This window comes from Notolabrus celidotus, chromosome 4, assembly GCF_009762535.1.
Source record: "Notolabrus celidotus isolate fNotCel1 chromosome 4, fNotCel1.pri, whole genome shotgun sequence".
Taxonomy (NCBI): Eukaryota; Metazoa; Chordata; class Actinopteri; order Labriformes; family Labridae; genus Notolabrus; species Notolabrus celidotus.
In genome coordinates, this window is record NC_048275.1 from 20,678,004 (window position 1) to 20,699,077 (window position 21,074).

General features: G+C 41.3%; 1 protein-coding gene across 6 annotated transcripts in view; it reads left to right on the forward strand.

Annotated features, from left to right (window-relative positions):
* The window catches only part of ehbp1 (EH domain binding protein 1), a 169,927-nt gene that overhangs the window by 96,904 nt on the left and 51,949 nt on the right, over positions 1 to 21,074 (forward strand). For all 6 annotated transcript variants that reach the window (XM_034681770.1, XM_034681772.1, XM_034681771.1 and 3 more), the window contains 4 exons: positions 18 to 818; positions 3,041 to 3,079; positions 3,251 to 3,397; positions 18,056 to 18,206. In XM_034681770.1, coding sequence (XP_034537661.1) covers positions 18 to 818; positions 3,041 to 3,079; positions 3,251 to 3,397; positions 18,056 to 18,206 — 1,138 coding nt within the window. The remainder of the gene's footprint in view (positions 1 to 17; positions 819 to 3,040; positions 3,080 to 3,250; positions 3,398 to 18,055; positions 18,207 to 21,074) is intronic.

The following is a 21,074-nucleotide window of genomic DNA, read 5'->3' on the forward strand; positions in this document are numbered from 1 at the left end:
TTTTATTATTTTGGCAGGCATACGATGGTTTTGCAAGTCTGGGTATCTCCCGTCTCCTGGAACCATCAGACATGGTGCTGTTAGCCATTCCTGACAAGCTAACAGTGATGACCTACCTGTACCAGATTCGCGCCCACTTCTCTGGAGAGGAGCTCAACGTGGTGCAGATAGAGGCCAACAGCAGTCGCAGTACCTACAAGGTGGGCGATTTTGAAACCGATACAAACTCTTCCATAGACCAGGACAAGTTCTACGCCGAACTCAATGACGTGCAGACCCGCCAGGATAGCGCTCAGCCTGTCGCCTCTGCCAGTGCTGAGTCTAACGGCACTAAAGCTGCTGAGGAGGAGGCGATGGAGTCGGGTTGGAAAGCAGAAATAGGAGCAGCAAGTTTGCCAGCAACAGGGCCTTTACAGTCCACCCCTCCTGTCCCATCACCACGCACAGTATTAGCAGCCACAGCAACAGATTTGACCCACAAGACACAGTCCAGCTCTGAAGACAGGGGGAATCTGCTCAAAGCCAACACTTTGGACCTCAGCGAGTTGACACAGAGAGTGGAGAGAGAGATGGAGAAGGAGAGACAGCAAAAAGAGGAGATGGGAGAGGAGAGAAGGGAGGAAAGTACAGAACCAGGGTCCCCCACCAGGAGAGGGGCCTCCCCTTCCTCTCCACCCCACCAGAAACTGGGATTCTCTTACAACAGGGATGCAGACCTCATCAAGAAGAAGAGGGCCAGCCTGCGTCATTCAGAGTCTGAGCCCGCCTCTGACACCAGCTCCCCTTCAGTTAACCACACAGAGATGCCTCCCAAACAGGTATACACCCTATCAAGAAACGCTATTAAAGTAACACACTGATCATGCATTAGAAGATTTCAATCCCTGCATGCAACATAAAATGCTGCAGTTTTGTTATTTGAGAAATCTTTTATTGGTATTTCTGAAAAAGTGATGGTATTTAAGATTCCTCACCTTTTCTCTTCAGAAGTATGATTCCGTTTTGTTTTTCCTTGGCTTTTTAACATGCTGAGTTTTTTGTTTTTTTTGGTAATTTATTTTATTATTATTTTATTATTTTATTTATTATTATTTTATTTATTGTTTTGGAGTCACAAAAGAAAAACAAAAAAATCAAGAGGATGAAAGATGTAAAAATCCAATAGGGAGAAGACTGATGATGAAAGGTTACAATGGCAATAAGAAAGTAAATTAAAAAACATAGTTGTGAAAAAAAATAGAAAAGAAATTTCAATATGACATTACATGAAAGAAGGTCAAAGAAAAGCAGTTAAATGCTGATTTTAAAGATGTCTACGTTTCTGCCAGCCTTTCTTCTCTGACTGGTCATTCTAAAGACAAGGGAAAGCTGATGGTGAAAGCATGCTCCCCTTTAAATTCAAGCCCTAACTTTATAACTACCAGAAGGGGTCAACTTGAAGATCCAAGACTGAGAACGGACTCAAAGTGTCAACATTCTACTACATAGATTTGGGCTGAGCTTAGATAGCCTCAAGTGATCAATCAAATTTTAAAATCTGTTCAAAATCTGTCAGGTAGCCAATGAGGAGTGATAGTCGTACAGTGGTGGTATGAGGTTGTCTGTCAGAAACAAGCAACAATCCTGTACGACATGTGCTGTAAGGGTCAAAAGAGATATTTACATTAAACTGTCATACAGCTAATTTTTAATCCCATACCTTAAATGACCTCTGGCTCCGTCTGTATAATGTAGATTAATTCCCATGTTGCTGCTTAAGTCAGGCATTAAGATTCTGACTGCGTTTACCTGCAGGTTCCTGCCTGGGCCCTAAATGGATCATTCAGGTTTTTATCCGTACACCCTGGCTTTGATTAAAACTTTCACAGCTACATCAGTCATAAGACAGAGGATGCTGTGAACATTCATTCCCTGCTGGCACCCGCTAAGCTATAAATCCTAACCTCATTGATGCCATTGCAGAGATGACCGTACCTGAATTCTCCCGTTCTACATTAGATGTTGGCGTCTACCTGTCTCGCTGTCGAGACCCAGACACGTTGAGGCCGGGCCCTTAACATGTGGCGACTATAGAAGGCACCCAGGAGAACCCCTGCTTTGACATTTCATTATATTTTTCATTATATTTCTCATCCCCTCAGTTGATGGCAGTTGGCGCCGTGACTGCTCAGGCGTGGCGACGCTTTGCGCATAGCACACATCATCTCGTCTCACACACGCACCGGCTCGCACCTGAATGCGTGTGCGCACACAGTCACACAAACAGTCACACACTGAATACATTCCTACCTGCGTAGGTTAACCCCAGATTACCGCTTCCTGTTTACAAGTCGAAAGGTCACAGGGCAGGTGGGGGCGGCGGCAGGGGGGGTTATGACAGCTATGACACTCCATTTTGATCTGCTGTTATCTATTTGGGGGGTTGTATCCTCGCCTCCACCCACGCCAAATTTGACTTGTTGAAAGGATAAATATATTTCAGTGTTATAAACAGCTTGGTTGTTATGTTATTCTGTTTAAGCCAAATGTAAAAGCTCTGTTTGCCCTGTTTGCACCCCCTTATAATACAGCCAGGATTACCATGCTGATAAAACTCTAAGCCAGGTGTGTGTTTTGCTTTCTTGTCAAAGCCGTCATGCTCTCCACACCGCTGGACCCAGACAGGGCTGTGAGCCCAGCTGTTGGCTGGCCCTTTAATACCAAAGTGTAGATCCTGCATATCATAGAGGATATACCCTGGTTCTGCATGTATTCATTGTTTTCCACCTGTTTTCTGCACCATGTGTTTTGATAAAGCAGTTTATGTGAAAGATTGCTACTCTCACTAAAGATGTAAGTAGGAATTTCTAAGTCATGTTGCTCAATAAGACATCACTTTGACTCAAACACACAAGGCTGTTAAAGTGACCAGTTAATGATCACATAATAAGGACACATTTCCAATTGAAACAATACAATTAGTTTCATTTTGTTGACCAATTGACTGAATTTTGAAGCTGTAACTGCACCTGTAGTAAACGTTTGACTTTCGTTTTCAAAGGAGCCAACACCTCCCCCTGTCAGTCCTCCTGCTGAGAAGGTGAGTAGAACTTTGAAACAGTTTCCTCTACATAGACACTTTCTGTTAAACATCATGTGAAAAGAACACCTCATTGCTGACGTAAAGTTTTGTTAGAAATGATGCATATCTGACCCCCTCTTGTATTACCATTGTTTAATCATCACTCTTGTTCTCATGTGTGGCAAACAGAAGGTGCTGTCTCGTCAGGAGGAGCTGAAAGAGAGAGCCCGGCTCCTCCTGGAGCAGGCCCGCAGAGATGCTGCAATGAAGGCTGGCAACAAGAACATCCCCAACTCAGCCGTCACTGCACCAAACCGGGCCGCAAGTGTCAGCGATGTAAGTCAAAGTGGTGTTTGTCTGTGTCTGTGTATGTCTTGAACAGTTGACATTGCTCTCTGTGATACTGTCATGGAGGTCAAATCTACAGTCAGTGTGAGACACGAGATGTGAAGACTCAGCTTGGGTCAGTCTTGGTCTGCAGGTTTCTGAGGAGCGGGGCAGATCTGTGTGACCTTCCTGCATGTGCAGGTAGTAAGTTTGGGTTGCCTGTCCCTGCCTCTTCACTGCTCCGTGCACTGGAGTGTCGTGCAGCATCACCTCAGTGTGCAGCAGCCACTAATAGAGTGACCAGCTGCCTCTTCAGCCCCTTCATGTCACTTCCACAGTTCTCTGTTCGCTGCTCGCTACACTTGCAACGTGCTGGAAAAGCCTGTCCAGACTGTCTCATCCTCTGGCAGTCCACTTTGTTGAACACTTTATGAAAAGGCTTTGAGAAGGCGAGAAGACTTCTCCTTATTAACTTCTGCCCAGACTCTCTTTTGGACTACTGAGCGTCACAACCCAAACATGTCAGAAAGGCAAATGTGGATGGGCTCCCTTGCTCTCTCTTCATTCTCTTCCAGTCTCTCTTCTTGGTCATCTTAAGGCTGCACAATTTTTATGACATCCCGACCTAATTTGCTGCCCCCTCAATTTCCCCCGAATACTGAGTAAATGTTGTACACAAACACCTGTCAGCAAAAGTACATTCGTGGTAAAAGAGGGGGGGAGAATCACTGTACCGAAGAAAACTAGACCAGAGAAGACGTGAGTGAAATTGCCAGCTCTGAACCAAGCACGCTCCACTGAACATAATATACTGGAAGGGAGGGGGCACACTGATGGACCAGGAGTTACCCTGGGAATGCTCTGTGGTCAAATCCTCGGTGACGTTTCAAAGAAAGGAAAGGGGGGGGGGGGGGGGGGGGGGGGGGGGGGGGGGGGGAATATGGCCTTGTGAGAATCGAACGACAACGGATTTGAGGGTAAAATGAAATAAATACCCTTTGGTAATGAAATATCTAAAAGGCAGCAGCCACATGGCCCTGCATTTTCTGCATGAATCCTTAAAGAGATATATGCCCTTGAATTAGATGGTTTTAAAGAGTGTGTTTATGTGTGTTTGTGCGTACACAAGTGAGTTGTCAGTGGCATGCAAATGTGTGTGTTTGTGTCTGTGCGCGGGCCACAGGAATAACCATTTCGGCATAAGCTGTAGAATTAAACGAGGAACTTCCAAGGACTGGTGGCGTTAAAAGTCTTCAGAGGAAGAAAGCAAATTAAAAGAGTTTTTTCAAAGCTGTCGCAGTGCCGATATATTTCCTCGGTGACAAAAAAAGGTCCTCTTCCCTCCCTTGTTGTTCGGCAAGATGGCTGACTTCACTAAGATTAGCTCCATAAAGAAGCCAGAGCAAACCCTCAGCTCTTTCTCTCTCCCTCTCCTTCTGATTCCCTTACTCATTTCCAAGGACAATTGGTAAATACCCCAGCACACACACACACTCACGCACACGCAGACACCCCACAAGGGAAGGAAGGAAAGGAGGAGGGGCAAGAGGGAGATATTGAATTGTTTACACTTTTTTAATAGAAAACATTGATCAAAGGAATACGACTGGCCTTGAGGCCAATGTGCTGATAATTGTTAGTGATTCAGATTAGATTACTTGATGTCTTGTTTTGATTAGCATGTGTGTGTGTGTGTGTGTGTGTGAGTGTGAGTGTGAGTGTGTGTGTGTGTGTGTGTGCTTGCATGTGTCCACGTTATCAGCTGAAGAGGCCCAAGCCTTTTCCATTTAACTCTTCATCTGTCTAAGTAGGTGCTTTGCGGTTTAGCATGCATAAGGTATAATTTAATTCAATTAAAGCAGCTTTCATTCTTTCAGGGAAGAGGCTAATGTGGGGGAAACATAATGCTTTGTGCAGAGGCAGAGGAGGGGGCTGTTTTAGGATGTAGAATTTATAGCACAAATGTCAAATCAGATCATGTCTTATCATTTGAATACCCGTTGTTTTAAACCATGTCTTGATCAAACTTGTAGACGTATACAGTTCTTCGTGCACATACAAATCCCTACAGTGTAAGAAATGATGAATCAACCAGTTAATAACAGAGTTATAGATCAATTAATAATACAAGTAACTGCAAGTGTTTGAAAAATTTGTTCAAAAAAAACGTTTTAATTGTTCAAAGCTTTTCAGAACAAGTACTCTTGTATACAGATGTATTCCAGGTTGGAGTACTTGATGCATAGCATTTGATCTTTCTCTATTAAAAGTGTTTTATATAATTATCAGTAATTGAACAATAGAGGCACTGAGATCACCAACTTCACTCAAATCAAGTACTGTCATATGCAGTTACAGAAGACTGTTACTGATGGGGAAACTCAGTACTACTCGATACGTTCATACACAAAACAAAAGACGTAGGAAAGTGCAGGCATTAAATTATAGAACTGGAATAACATATTTACAAACTGAAATGTATTCAAATGTAACACCAGAATGAATATGCTGTAATGTAGACTAGTTTAAGACACCCAGTAATGACTATCTTTTAATGTTTTAATCCTCCATCAAAGACTGGTGCACCAAATTTTGGGGGAGGAGTCAGAATAACTACAAAACTTTGTTTTGGTGTTGTTGTGACATCTTTTTTCTTTGTTTTTTTTGTTTCACTGGCAATGAAGAACTGAAGCTTATGTTTCATTCTTACATTGTTGCCCATGTTCAATGTGATGAATCAGACGCAATACAAACTGAAAGTCGAACCATTAGTAATGACAACAGTTTTATGTCTATACAAGGTGAATGAATGTAGCTCAATGCAAATAAAAAAAAGTATGACTGTGCGTGCGTGCGTGCATGCGTTTGTGCGTTTGTGCGTGTGTGTGTGTGTGTGTGTGTGTGTGTGTGTGTGTGTGTGTGTGTGTGTGTGTGTGTGTGTGTGTGTGTGTGTGTGTGTGTGTGTGTGTGTGTGTGTGTGTGTGTGTGTGTGTGTGTGTGTGTGTGTGTGTGTGTGTGCGTAGCCCTGTTCTCTTGACCTATGCTCTCCCTCCTGCCATCCCTAATTGTAGCCCACAGTGACTGGTTCTTTCATCTAAGGTCACAGGTTCAGTTTTCTCTCTTTGTGTCTCTCCCTATCTTCTTACTCACTTTCTCTTTTACTCTCTCTCTTTCTCTTTTTTTATCCATCTTTTTCCTCTTATCTGTTCACTGACTGTCTTGTCTCTACATTTTTTCCATCTCCTCCTCCAATTTTTCCATTTCTCTCATCTTACTGTTCCCTCTCTCCTTGTTGCTGTCTTTTTCTCTAAAGTCTTTGATGGACAAGCTGTACTAATAATAGTTTTAAAGCCCACCACCACTTCCTCCTCCTCCTCCTCCTCCTCCTCCTCCACCTCCTCCTCCTCCTCCTCCTCCTCCTCCTCCACCTCCTCCTCCTCCTCCTCCTCCTCCTCATAATAGGTGGCCTTCACAACATATCAGTAGGCATGGTGCAGATGTCTTGTAATGCTATAGAGTCACCGGACTCTACCCCCCCAGCAGCTAAAGAGATGATGACTGAGCTTTCCCAAAAATATCTGGAGGATGCACCTTATTCTATCATTTAGTCCAAATATTTGTTTGTTTTTTCTTTTAGCCTTTCTCACTGTTATTATTTTAATGTCGAAGTAAGTGTGTGTGTGTCTGTGTGTGTGTCTGTGTGTATTCGTTCCAAGTCTTCTCATCCATTAGCAGATGAGAACAGTAATTTCACACCGGCCTGGCCAGGCTAATTATCAGGATACACACTCGGTTTTGGAGAAGTCTTTGCATTTGTGTTTGTGTGCATGTGGACACACAAGTTTATGCTCCAGTGTGTGTGTGTGTGTGTGTGTGTGTGTTTCTTTGCTAAACTGTTAAGCAAAAAAAATTGTGTGTGCAAGCCTCCATCACCTGTGTGTGTGTGTGTGAGTGCAAGTGTGTGTGTGAGTGCAAGTGTGTGTGTGAGTGCAAGTGTGTGTGTAATTGTGGTATGTGTTTGAAAGTGCACGCAAATGCCTTGGTGTTTTCCAGGTAAGAGAGTTCCCCCTGCTCACTGACTCGTTGTGATTCCTATAATTGGGTCCCGTTTGATTTTTGCCGACCAGCACCCCAACCTCCTCCTCCTCTTCCTCCTCCACCGCTTCCTCCGTCGCTCCCTCTTCTCCTCTCAGCAGTAGAGGGGACTCCTCAGGGCCTCTACAGTTGTGACCTGTGGGTGTTGTCATCTACTCCCATCTGCTGTCTGAACTCTGATCCTGACTTGATTGCATTCATGTCCTCATTTTCTCCTTTTCATGCTTTCATTCTTTCTTCAGTGGGCAAAACAAAGCCCTCTGGCTGAACTTTAGCATTCCTAAATGTTCCAAAAACGAGAATCAAAAGTGTCTAAACTATTCAGTTTGAACTGCTTCTCATCTAAGGTGGAAGAAGAAATGTCCTACATTACAAAGGCACATCGTAACCGGCTCTGTCTGCAGTTATTAATGAGAAAAGATGTGTAAAAAGGTCACTTTTATGAAACTTAAGATGCTTTAAGGAAGCCAGAACATGAAACAAGTGCAGGGGTTTGTGTCAGCATTAATGGTTGCTCCCATTATAAGAACTGAATGTGATTATCATAAACCAGAAGCTCACATTATTAGCTCCAACTCCAATTGAGAAAGCATCCTGTCTGCAGTAAATACCACACAACATGGTGTACGCTTAGCTGAGTATTAATGCAACTAATCCAGCATAATCCTGTCATCATTTGATAATCTTTCAGAGTACAAATGCTCTAATTGAAGAATAATTGTTGCAAAATAAACTTGAGCCACTGCTTTCCATCCTTGGGTTAGACCGTTAAAAGGCCTTGCAGGAAATATAAAAAAAAAAACATGTCTATTTTGAAAATGCAAATATGGCCTCCTGCACTTTCCTTTTTGGTCAACATTTTGTCCTTTACTCCCTTCCTCCCATCCTCTCTCCTTTTCAACTTTCTGCCAGCAGTAATAGTTTTTTCTCCAGGTCTCATTTTAATGTGGCTGCCTTCCCTTTCTTCTCTCAACTCAACTTTTTTCTACTCTCTTCTTCCTCTTCCTTCAAGCCTCCCCCCTCCTCTTTTTCCCTCGCTCCCTCTCTTCTTTTTGAAGAATTGGCCCTTAATGAAACTAAATAGTTTGGTGGGCAGTTTCTGGTGTGTGTGTGCGTGCATGCACGCTCCTGTTCAAGTGTGAGGCTATGTGTCGTGGCTGAATTGGTTGGAATGGAGATCAAAGGGAGTCTCTAAATTGAGTGTGTGCATGTGTGTGGTGGTGTGTATTAACAAGCAAGAGAAAGACAGCTCTCTCAATTGCATCACAAGAAATGATCAAGCCATCAGAGAGAAAAGATGTAACACACACATACACACACCTCCTCTGAACACATATACCTACCTTTTCACATGCCTCATGTTCACATTTGACCAAGTAGAAGCGCTGAATGTTTTTTACACTCCACCCTTCAGCCCTTTTTCTTTCTCTTCCACTGTCTTAAAGCTCCTTTGCATGAATAAAACACAAAGGATGGAGAATATTTAATGTTAATTGCATATGAAATAAGGGTAATCCCACCACTTTACTAAGTGCTGAAAGAATGAGTTTTAGCCCAAACGGAAAGCTAGAATTAACCAATTCATGTTTTTGACGAGAGGTTTAGCATACATAAATGTCTCTTATTTTATTTGATGGCTATTGGACTCCCAAAAAACCCCAAAACCTTGTCTCAAGAAGTCACATGATAAATCCTGCAGTTGTATTTGCATTTCTGCTGCCTCTGAAGAACTCTGAACATTTGAAAATTAAACAAAAAACAGAGAACAATGACAGATTTTTTGCTTTAATACTCCAGCATATTGATAAGAGGTGGAATACAAGTTTCAATATGATATTTAAAGGGGAAGTTTGTTTCTTTTAAGAAGGGGTTGTATTAGGTAAGTGTATTACCCACAGGGGATCCTGGTCAGCTCGGCCCCTTTGTTTATAAACCAGCTGGAGAACAAGAACGGAATCGAGGCTATCAACTGCTAAAAGTGGAGTCAACTTAACCTTTCCTCTCACACCATAACCTAGAAATTGTCATCCATGCATTCATTACTTCCCGATTAGATTATTGTAACTCGCTCTACACCTGCCTAAGCAAACACAACCTCTCCAAACTCCAGTTAGTCCAAAACGCTGCTGCCAGACTCCTCACACAAACCAAGAAAAGGGAAAACATCACACCAATTTTAGCCTCCCTTCAATGGTTGCCTGTGGGTTTTAGAATTGATTTTAATATTTGAACTCTCACTTTTAAAGCCATAAATGGACTGGCCCCTGAGTACCTAAGTGAATGCCTTAAAATGTATGTCCCTAACTGCTGCCTGAGATCCTCCGCCAGGCCCTTCTTGGAACTTCAAAGGGCAAAGTTAAAAATCAGAGGCGAATGGGCCTTTGCAGTCAGGGCCGTCACTCTGGAATGACCTGCCGGAGGAGATCAGGCAAGCCACATCCTTGTCCTCTTTTAAAACACACTTTTTTTAAATGTGCTTTTACTTCTTAACTCATCACTGACTTTTTAATTTCTGCATGTTTTTTATTATTGTTTTACTGAACTCATTTTAGCTCTCCTTACCTTTGTCATGTGCTTTAGTGTTTTCACTCGCTATGTCTTGCACTCTGTAAAGCACTTTGTAAACATGTTTTTAAAAGGTGCTATATAAATAAAATGTATTATTATTATTATTATTATTATTATTATTATTATTATTATTATTATTATTATTATTATTATTATTATTAACCTATTGATTTAGCTAATTGAAAATAAACTCTGGACACTACTAAAACACCAATGTTGATGCAAGTGTACACCCTTTTTAGACATTTCATGCTTTACTTTGCCATCAGAAAGCACTTTTTTTTGCACTTCTCTCCGTTTTCACTATGTATCAACTTAGTTGAGTCTGATAATTGATCAGATTTTTCTTACCATGCTTTTTTGATCATTACATCCTTTATATTAATGCAATAAGCCAGTCTTGCCATGCTTCCTTATTCTCTATTTCTCATCACTTACCATTCAAAACCTCAACTGCAAAACTGCCACTTAAAAGTCCATATATCTTTACAGAACTCCTGTTAACATCTATTACTCACAGGTCTTTCATGCCGTCTGAATGGATGCTATTCACACAGTGTTGCCTTCTTGAGGTTTCTGTTTGACCAGTCAGAACTGTTGAGTGCTACAAACTCCACCCTGATGGTTTCTGTGCCATTAGAAAAAACTTCAACTTGAATGAGAGCAGGTTTTTTTTTTTGGCTAAGAGAAGCTGAAATTCTTGAATTTCCGGAAAGGTTCCTAGAAAGGTCAAAATGAGAACACAAGTGGGTTATTAATAACATTACATAAATGGTGACATTAAACTATAAAAATACAAACATCCCCAAATGCTTGTTTGCTTGTAAAGGATACTGTGCAGGTGCAGATTACCTGTTTTTAAGTTCAGCTTATGTTCTCCATCTCCTTCATTCTCCCTCTATACATTGTTTCTCTTCCTCTCTCTCTCTCTTTCAGGTGTAATTATCCTGTCTGTTTAAAAGGGCAAAACCTTCCCATCTTACTTGCCTGTCACACAGACGAGCTCCTCTCACTTTTGTGTGTTGGTATTGAGTAGTCTCCATGCGCCACTCTACCTGTTCTACCTGTCCTACTGTACAATGCCCCTGTTAGACAAAAACACACACAACACATACACAGTGCTGGTGACAAGCTGTCAGTTACATCATGAAACCACAGCTGAACAGAACATTAGAGATCAAACACACACATTTATTTATTTGAACCTAAATTTCTGACACATATAACACTGATCAGCCATAACATTATGAGCGCTGAAAGCTGACGGGTATCATTGATTATCTCTTTACAATGACACCTGTCAGTAGGTGGGACATGTTAGGAAGCAAGTGAACACTATACACTAATTTGATGTGTTGAAAGCAGGAGAAATGGATGAGTGTAAGAATCTAAGCAACTTTAATAAGGACTGAAAGTTGTGTTTAGATGACTGGGTCAGAGCATCCCCAAAACTGCAGCTCTTGTGGTCTGTAAAGATCAACTCCTACCAAAAGTGGTCCAAGGGACAAAAACTGGTTAAGTGGTGACAGGGTCATGGGCGGCCAAGGGTCATTGACATGCATGGTGGCCCATGTATTTTGATCCAACAAAAGAGCCACTGGAGCATCAAAACTGGTCTACGAGGCAACCAATGCAACACGTCCATGTTTGTTTGGTCTCCAAATAACCCAGATCTTAATCCAATTGAGCATCTGTGCGATATGCTATACAACCAAGGCTGATCCATGAAGGGCCAGGCCATAAAGGATCTGCTTGGTACCAGATACTACAGCACACCTTCAGAAGTTTAGCTGAGTCATGACACTTCAGGTCAGAGCTGTTTTGGTCCAGGCCTGAACAGAGGGGTGCTTGCACAATATTAGGCACGTGGTCATAATGTTATGGCTGATTGGTGTATATAAAAATTTTATTTAAGAACAAATACTAGAATTTTTTTTAGCAAACACATACAATTTGAAGTGTCTAGCACTCTTCCTTGTACATGCGCAACCATGCAGTTTGAAATGCTATTTTTCATATTAAGGAGAAAACATATAACATGAGTTTAGCTACTTTGTTTGGCCTGAAAGATACTTAACAGGGAAAATAAGATGTCATAAGTACAAACATGATCCCATAAAAATACAAAAAAAAAAAAACTTATGAAAAGCAGCTCATCATTTACATCCCTTTATAATAACTCTTTAAAACTGACACTGAACAACACAAACAGTTCAACCATCTAGACACACAACACACAAATAATCAAGGTCTCACACACACACACTGTATATTGCACACATACAGTGACACAGATTTATATTTATGTACATATAACACACACACACATGCAGACACACACAGACCCCTATCATGGGCAGGCACCCGTCGAATCATAATTAGGCCGTGTCCTGGTTCTTTGATAGCCATGTACAGTGGCTCTTCTTTAATTCTTTATCAAATGCATTGATCGCTGTGGGCCTCGCATGCTCATTGATCCGCGCACTCTGTCTGGAGCCAGCCGATAAGCCCTCCTTCTCTCTCTCTCTCTCTCTCTCCCTCCTTCTCTCTCTCTCTCTCTCTCTCTCTCTCTCTCTCTCTCTCTCTCTCTCTCTCTCTCTCTCTCTCTCTCTCTCTCTCTCTCTCTCTCTCTCTCTCTCTTTCTCTCTCACTCTCTCTCCCCCTCTCTCTCCCCCTCTCTCTCCGTCTCCCTCTCCCTTCCAAAATATTTACAATAAGACATTTTCACAGCAGTGGATTTCTTTTTCTTTTCTTTTGTTTTAAGTTATATATTTTTGGCTTTTACACCTTTATTGATAAAGGAGAGGACAGTGGATAGTGTAGGAAACTGGGAGAGATTGGGGGAATGGTATGCGGGAAAGAGGCCGCAGGGTGTATTCAAACCCGGGCCGCCCTCTACACAGCAATGGATTTCCAAACTTAGTACATTTAGTATTTTTTAAATAAGATTATATTGTTGATGACTCATTGTAAAACTAAGTTGAATATTCAAATATCATTAAACCAATAGAAAACCTCCCTAGTTGTTTTTACAAACATATCTAAAGACTACATTTCAAATAAACCCCTTATTCTTCTTAAAAATAATTGGTTAATATTTATCTTTCAAAATCTGACATAGTAGTCAACATTTTTATCAATGATTTTTATCAGTGATAAAAAATGGCAAAGATTGTACAGTAATAGTTAGTTATGAATTTTAAACTAATTGAAATATAAATATGTAAGATGTAAGTCCTGTGACTTTTTACACTGCTGTGACCATCACAGTGCAGTATGATTCAAATGTGGTCAGCGTCAACCCCGTCATATCAGCCATATGAACTTCTTCAGTTTAATCAACAGCTTTAATTGCCAAAAGTGTCGCAGTGTTGACTTTGATTCTTCCTGGGAGATATTTTGGGAAGTTCGGCACCAAATTCAGCATCCTGCAAACTGCTTGTACAATAGTTTAGCTCAGCCAATGGTAGCATTGTTAATTCTTTTTCTTAATTGAGTCTTTTTAATCAAACCAGCAGTCCAAAAATTACATTTACTCTTTAGTGTATCACTGTTTGCTTTAAATGCACAATTATGACCCTAATGAGAGAAAAGTGTTAAAGTAGCTCTGTGTAAATCCAGCATGTTGCAGATTTATTTATCAATTGCCACCTTCTGTGTAAAGGACTTAACACAATAAAATACTTCTCTCTGCATTTGATACTGGTGAATTCGTCATACCAGTGTAAAGGACACTGCTCACTTTTTAGATGACAAAAAAAAGTTATTGGAAGTTTGTCTTGTACAGTGGATTTTACTATATTTTCTAATAGGCATTGTTGATCTGTGTTCTTGTACAACATAATTGAGAATAATAAGAGTTTGATTTATCAATACCCAAATGTATCTATAGAGCACATTTTAAACAAAATATATGTAATGCAGGTAATGTGGCTAATGGCTAAGTTATCTGATATTAGTTGTGTAAGGATGGCTTTAAATTCAGTAATAGCACTTAAAGCACTGACTGAATTCAACCTCAATCCGCATCATGACCAGTTCATCATTCTGGCATCTAAAACAAATGTTTTGAGTGTGTGATATCACATCTTTGTAAATGATTTTGTGTGTGTGCCCTGTAGCTTTTTAGTGTGCTTGTGTGTGTGTTACTTTGTGTGTGTGCCTGGACAAGATAGAGACCTAAAGCACCTCTTGACTGTGAATTAGCCTGTCATGACAAATGTCTGGAGCTGCATGACTGGCTGCCAGACTGGCTGGCTATCTGGGAGGTTGGCAAACCCTTTTAGATAGTGATTTTGTGTGCATCCCTGTGTGTGTGCGTATGTTTATGTGGCATCACTCGGTGCCCACGCCAGGTCTCTGTACATGACCAGTGGTGCGTGGCCTCCCTCCCTCTTTCTCCTTGCCCAGAAAAGAGCAACCAAGCCGACAACCTGCTCAAAAAGAGCTTCCAGAGCGAAGAGGGGTCCTCACCCCGATGCCAAGCCCACAGAGGAGCCCTCTGTCTCAGCCTTGCACTCAACCGTTTAGCCTCTCTTCCCCTGGATGTTCCCAGCAGTCAATGGAGGACACAGTACGTGATTGTTCTTGCTGTCGCCATTTACAAAGAAAAGTCTCTTCTCCTCCTGAGCCTCCATTCTTGAAGCTGTGCTACCCTCTGACCACCAGCTGACACACTTTCTCTTTTCCCTTTTTCTACTTCTTTTTTTCTTACTGGCTTTGATCATATAACAACATGGCTGGTTGAGTTTGTGTGTTCCACTCTAATTACTTTGGTTCTCCTTTGTCCTGTGTTTTCAAATAAAAATACTTTTTTTGTAATTGTGTGCGAAATCCAATGCCACTGCAAGTTTGAAAAACTGTGTGTGAACATAGTTTTGTTTTTATGTGTTCACAAGATTAGGGTCAGCTATGGCTTAGTTGTAGAGTGGGTCTTCTCTCAATCAGAAGGTTGGCAGTTTGATCCCTTGTCCTGCTGTCCACATGCTGAAGTGCCCTTGAGCAAGACACTGAGCTCCTTAATTGCCCCCGGTGGCTGTGCCAGTGGTGTGTGAATGGGATTAGTTAATACTGATGTATGCTTTACATAGCAGCCTCTGCCATCAGTGTTTGAATGCTGAGTGGATGGTTGACTTGTAATGTAAAAAGCGCTAGTGACGGACATCCACTGTCAACAGGTCAAACAAGGAGACTCAAAGTTGATGTTCATGTATGAGGAAGTACATGTATGTCCCTGTGGACACTGTCTTTGCTCTGTGTCCAACTCCTTTCATTAACAGATTTATAACACTGTGAGATTTCCCGCAGTACGTACCTTCTTATTAAAGAAGAAATATTTCAACTATTTGAAATTACACATTAAAAAGTACACACGACTGAATAACACATGACTATTTTTCTGTACACAGAAATACTTTGCCATGTAATGTTTCGATCCTACATCATGTCCCACATTGTCTTCTACACAACATAAACCTCTCTTTTCCCTGCCTCCCCTTGTTTCACCTTCCAAACACATACTCTTATTTTCTAATCAGTGACTCTGTAGCTGACCGAGCTAGACGCTAGTCAGATCCATTTTTTCTGTAGTGTTAATCCTAGCCTCTGGATAGGCAAAGTCAATTTCCCATTTCCTGTCCCCAAAATGGCCGACAACAATAATGCAGTGGGGTATTTTGCCAGCGTGTTGGCGCCCTAACGGTATGTATATATACATATGTATATAGACACACACAGTTGTAACCATATCTGTAAAGGGCAGATTGGATATCAAAACCAGTCCTTTGCCGGGGGGCCATTAGTGACATTACTGGTTATCATATTACATTAAAAAAGGGAGAGGCCTGCATAAACATGCTGAAAAATAGGAAGTGAGGATGCAAAGGAAGACATTTTGTAACAAAATAACAAAAGAAGAATTATTTTCTTCTTGTAATAAATCACTGCAGACAACTGATAACTATTGCTAAAAAGAAATGCAAAATAAGTTCTGTCAACTGTTTTTAATTCAATGAAAAGGAAGTATGCAGTATGCATGTAGGCAGTTGACCCTGAAAGCTATTGATTCATTCTTCACCTTGAAAAAAGAAAGTGCAAAGGAAGCCTGCACTGACCCTCTTTTTTTATTGGTTCCGAAATAAATCCAAGTTTCCATTTGCAGTTTATTTGTTTCTTCTTTTTTAATACCTTCGTCATCCCTTGGGACCCTCTAATGATTACAAACAGTATTTCCACAGGTTCAGGGGTCCACTTTGGAAGCAATACTTACTTTATGTCCTGTAGAACAGTTTTGCTTCTGTGAATGTGATTAGTATAACAAAAAGATTCAGTCTTGTGGTCTGCCAAAGGGGCCAGTCTGAGCTCTACAGTTTTTCATTTACAAAATGTTCTGAGGTCACATGAATCGACTAAAATTAAGGCTGTTCAATTCTTTATAATCAGCTACATTAATAACACTTTGCAATCAGTTGATTTACCCCCAAAACTCTCTCAGTAACCTGAGGAAGTTGTGAATCTTCACTTCACCTTTGAGAGACAGTTTTTTCAACACCAAGTCTCATTTAAAAAAAGTGGCACTGAATACTTCTGTACAAACAATAAAAACACCCTCTCTTTGCCTCTCTCTCTCTGGTTCCCTCTGTCTTTCTCTCTGTCTTTATCTGCTTCTCTCTAAGGTGTGTTTCCTTCTCCCTATGGGCATCCCCTTGGGCTCTTGGTAACACACGCACACACACACTGCATTGGGGTTGCTGTCACTTACAATACGGCCCCATTGTCTGGGCCTAACAATGGATACAAACAAACAATTGACATGGAAATGGAGAGATGTAGCTCATTAGCGGGCGCTGCTTGTTTTGTTAATGGATAAATGGGTGTCTTCAATGGGCCAGCCCTGAAACCCCTGCCTCAATATGGAGAAGCCTGATTAACAGGAAACCACAGGGAGGGAGAACAGTGACAGAGAAATGCAGCCTCACTCTCCCTGGGGTCACATGTGGATGTGTACGTTTGGGAAAGGGGTTTGGGAGGTGTGCGAGCCTCTGTTTGTGCTTAGGTTGAGTTGTGTAAGACAAGTTTGTGCGCGTGGGAGCACTTTGAAGTTAGTGTGCTGCTTAACTCTTGTTGTTCTTTTAATGGGGTCTTTGTGCACCAAGGATTTAAAACAGTAATGATTCACCCAAGTGTCATACAGAATGTACTTCAGTACCAAACACCTCTTCATCTGCAGAGAGCCCAGCCTTGTAACTACTATATTTTAACAGCCTTAGTACTATATGAACCACTATCATTGTCTCATAACTTAACACTTTCTTCTTTCTGGGCAGTTCTGAATTTCTTTTATGTCTATGTCTCTTACTTTCTGGGAAACAGTAACATTTTGTTTCACTGTCATCCTGAACATGTGTTTATTTCTACCTGTTACCGTGTGTGCTGCCAGCCTTTGTATTGAGTGTGAGCTCGGTTGGGTTGTAATCAGTAAAGTTGACATCATCAAGGTTTTCCTGCTTTGCTCTGTAAGTGTGTGTAGGTGTGGGCAGTGGCCTGCGCTATCAGGGGGAATCAGATTGGATCGGACTGAAAATGGCATTTCTGCCATTACTCTGATGGTGACAGCTCAATACTGTATGTCTAGTGCCAAGATGATGTTAGTATATGTGTGTGTGTCTGTCTGTATACACTCCGAGCTCCATAATGCACGTGGACATCCATGTTGAAAACAACACTTGTTATATGTATTTTGTGTTGGTTGGTCTGTGCTGGTTTTATGGTGTGGATACATTTATGAGCATAGTGTTCTGACCATCTATGATGTGTTTAATAAAGTAGTGACATCTTAATAACTTCAAGTACATTTTAGCACGTGAAGAGCGAGTATCAGGTTAAAAAAGAACAACTTTGTTTGAATTGCTTGCTTTTTCCTGGATCTTCGGACATGTTTGAATCTACACCAGAGTCTCTAAATTTGTGTTGTTATTCTTTTCTTTTACATTTGTGTGTGCACAGGAGCGGGATGCAGAGCGGAGGAGACAACTGAGAGAGCGTGCCCGGCAACTGATAGCTGAGGCTCGATCGGGAGTCAAGATGTCTGACATGAGCATGCTGGATGCTTCCAGCATTGACAGAAGCAAGGGCAGCAAGGCTGGTCCTCCTGGAGGTCAGCACACTCCTAAACACTATCACACACACAGATACGTACACCCTTCGTGGACTCAGAGCATTTTCGCCACATACTTTCTGAGTTTGGTGGAGAGGCCTCATATTAACACGCACACACTTCTATTTTCCTCAGTGCTCATTAAGTCTAACACAGAAGTCACACCAGCTTGCTTATTGCTCACTTTTTTCATCCACACATGCCATGACTCACACACTTCCATTATGCTCTCTAAAGGGGTTCTGTCTAATCCTCAGAGAAAAACAAATTGCCATTTGACAACGGCCGCTGGTCTAAAATGTACCACCCTCATATTTGGAACAGCAATTTACCCTGTGACTCCTCCTTCGTCTCGTTCGCCCAGTAATTGTTAATCAACACAACACATTGTGTGGCCAAATTATGCTGAAAATACCAAACACTTCTAATGATGGCTTGCAGGGGAAACAAAGGCTATACGCGCCTTTCCCACTGCTTTCCATTTCCTTGAAAATTGGGGTTGTTTTCATAATGACCATTATTAGGCCACTCTAGTCATTTGTTTCACATTTAAACCTCTCCTTTGGGTGTTCTGTCCAGGTAGGCCGCACTGCATGTAAATGAAGGCAAGAGGTTAGACGGATGGGTGATGATGAAAGTATGAGAAGTTGAAAAGGAAAAACAAATGAAGATCGAAAATGCCTCTTGATATGAAATTAAATACAAATTAAAAGTAGAGATGAGGGGCTCCGTTGGCCTAGCGGTCTAAGCATGCGCCCCATAAACCAAGGCTATAGCCCTCGTCCCAGAGGTCGCAGGCTCAATTCCAGCCTCGACCATTTACTGCATGTCCTCCCCCACTCTTTCTTCCCCACATTTCTTGTCTCTCTTCAGCTGTCCTACATAATAAAGGCAAAAATGTCCCAAAATATAACATAAAAAATAAGAAGAAGAAGAAAAGAAGGAATGAGGCAAATTTGTCCTGTGGAATCTGGATTCCACTGATGAATAAGAAGAAATGGAGTGACTGCCAAAAATAAAGAAAGGTCTCTTGTTTGTTTGAGAGAGGAGCGGTACCCAACTATTAGCTTTTCCATTAGTTAATCTCTGTTTTTGAAAAACTATCTGACAAAAGTGAAAAATGCCCCAAAACAGTCACAACTGTGTCATCATACAATGTTTTGTGGTGTATGGTCCTAGCTTCAAGACTAGGGCTGAAACTCAGGAATATTTTATTGTTGATTAATTGGCTGCAAACAACTGTGATCAGAGGCTGGCCTTGTTTTTATGTAATTATGCTCAAACTCGTTATTTTATTATCAAAGTAGTTTTGTACTATTTCAATACTTAAATAATACATTGAGGGTTGCATTTATTATAAAAAAAAAACAACAACTGAAAAAGCAAAGGATCCCTCTGTTTTCGAAGCTGAAACCGGGGGATTTGTTTCACTTTCTTGCCTTAAAATGACATAGAAGTTTTATTGATAATCAAAAGAAGTATAATTAATTTACCTATCTTAGCTAACAAACCGTTAAAGTTGAAGTTCTTGTGACAAGATAACTTCTAGACAGAAGAGAAAGCAAAGGATAGTAGGTAAGTCAGAAGAAACAGTAGCCTGAGAGTGATGAGAAAAGGGATGAGCACTCAAATCGAAAACTAATCAACCCTAAACAAGAAGCAGTGAGATCAGTGACTTGTTAGGTGAAACGACAGAGGAAAGACAGCGAGGCAGAGGGAGGGGAGCACTTGATTTATTTGCTCCTTCAGCTTTTCTGAATTGAACTAATTGTTTATCTCATTAAAAACTGAGTTTCAGAAAAAGAAGGGAAGAAAAGAGGAGGAGGGCGAGGTGAGGAGAAAGAGAGAAATGCTGTTGGCTGTGATACACAAGGCCTGCCGAGCAGAACGGCTAATCCTAGCCCCCACACTCTCTTTCTCTCCCTCTCTCTCTCTTTCTCTCTCTTTCTCTCTCTCTCTCTTTCTCCCCTCAACACCATTCACGGTCCTTTATTGCAGCCCGAGCAGACCCCTCCAAGTGTCTACCCACAAAGAAACTTTCCAAACTCCATCACCGTGGCCTCCCATTAATTAGGCCCCAGCCAGCCACGCAGGAACGGCGCTTGCGAGCACGCTCCGCATCGTAGCTAGCAAATTAGAAAAAAGAAAAAAAAACAGGAAATGCTGTTATTTTGACTCTCCCTCCTTCTCTCTTTGTTCTCTGTCTCCCTGCCCACCAAGTAGTAAATAGCAGAGGAGGGAGCCTGCGATGTCAGACGCTTTTACTGATTGTTTTGTTTTAATCCATGGTGGGTTATCCATGCAGCTAGAGCTGCTCAGGTCTCCATTTGAGTTTCTCTTAACATGTTTTTCTCTTTTCTTCCTAATACAGGGACACTGTTGTTTCTATTGAGCCCCTCAGGAGACTTAATGGAATATGTGCTTTCATGTTTTTGTGTTTTTTGTTCGCCTTCGCTCCTTTTATCTAAAGCAAGAAAGGCAGGCAGCAGATCTTTGAATGAAGGGAATTAAACAGAGGTCTCAGTTTCACTTTGTGTGCCAGATATTTGGGCACTGATGCACATGGACACCAATCAATCAGAGTCCCTCTTTGTCTCTCAGGTGAAATCTGCTGCCTCTTCGCAACAAGGATTTAGTTGGATGTTTACTTACTTATGGAAAATTGAAACACTTAAAGGTATAACGTTCCTAAAGTACAATGTCTAAAAACAACAATAGACCTTGGTTCTATATTTTGATGAGCATAGTACTATCATTATACACATTTTTCCCAATAACACTAAAAACTATAGAAATCCCTTTTTTTAGCTTTGGTAACACAAATTTGATGAAATGCAAAAAAAAGCCACATCTTGTGTCAGACAGTTT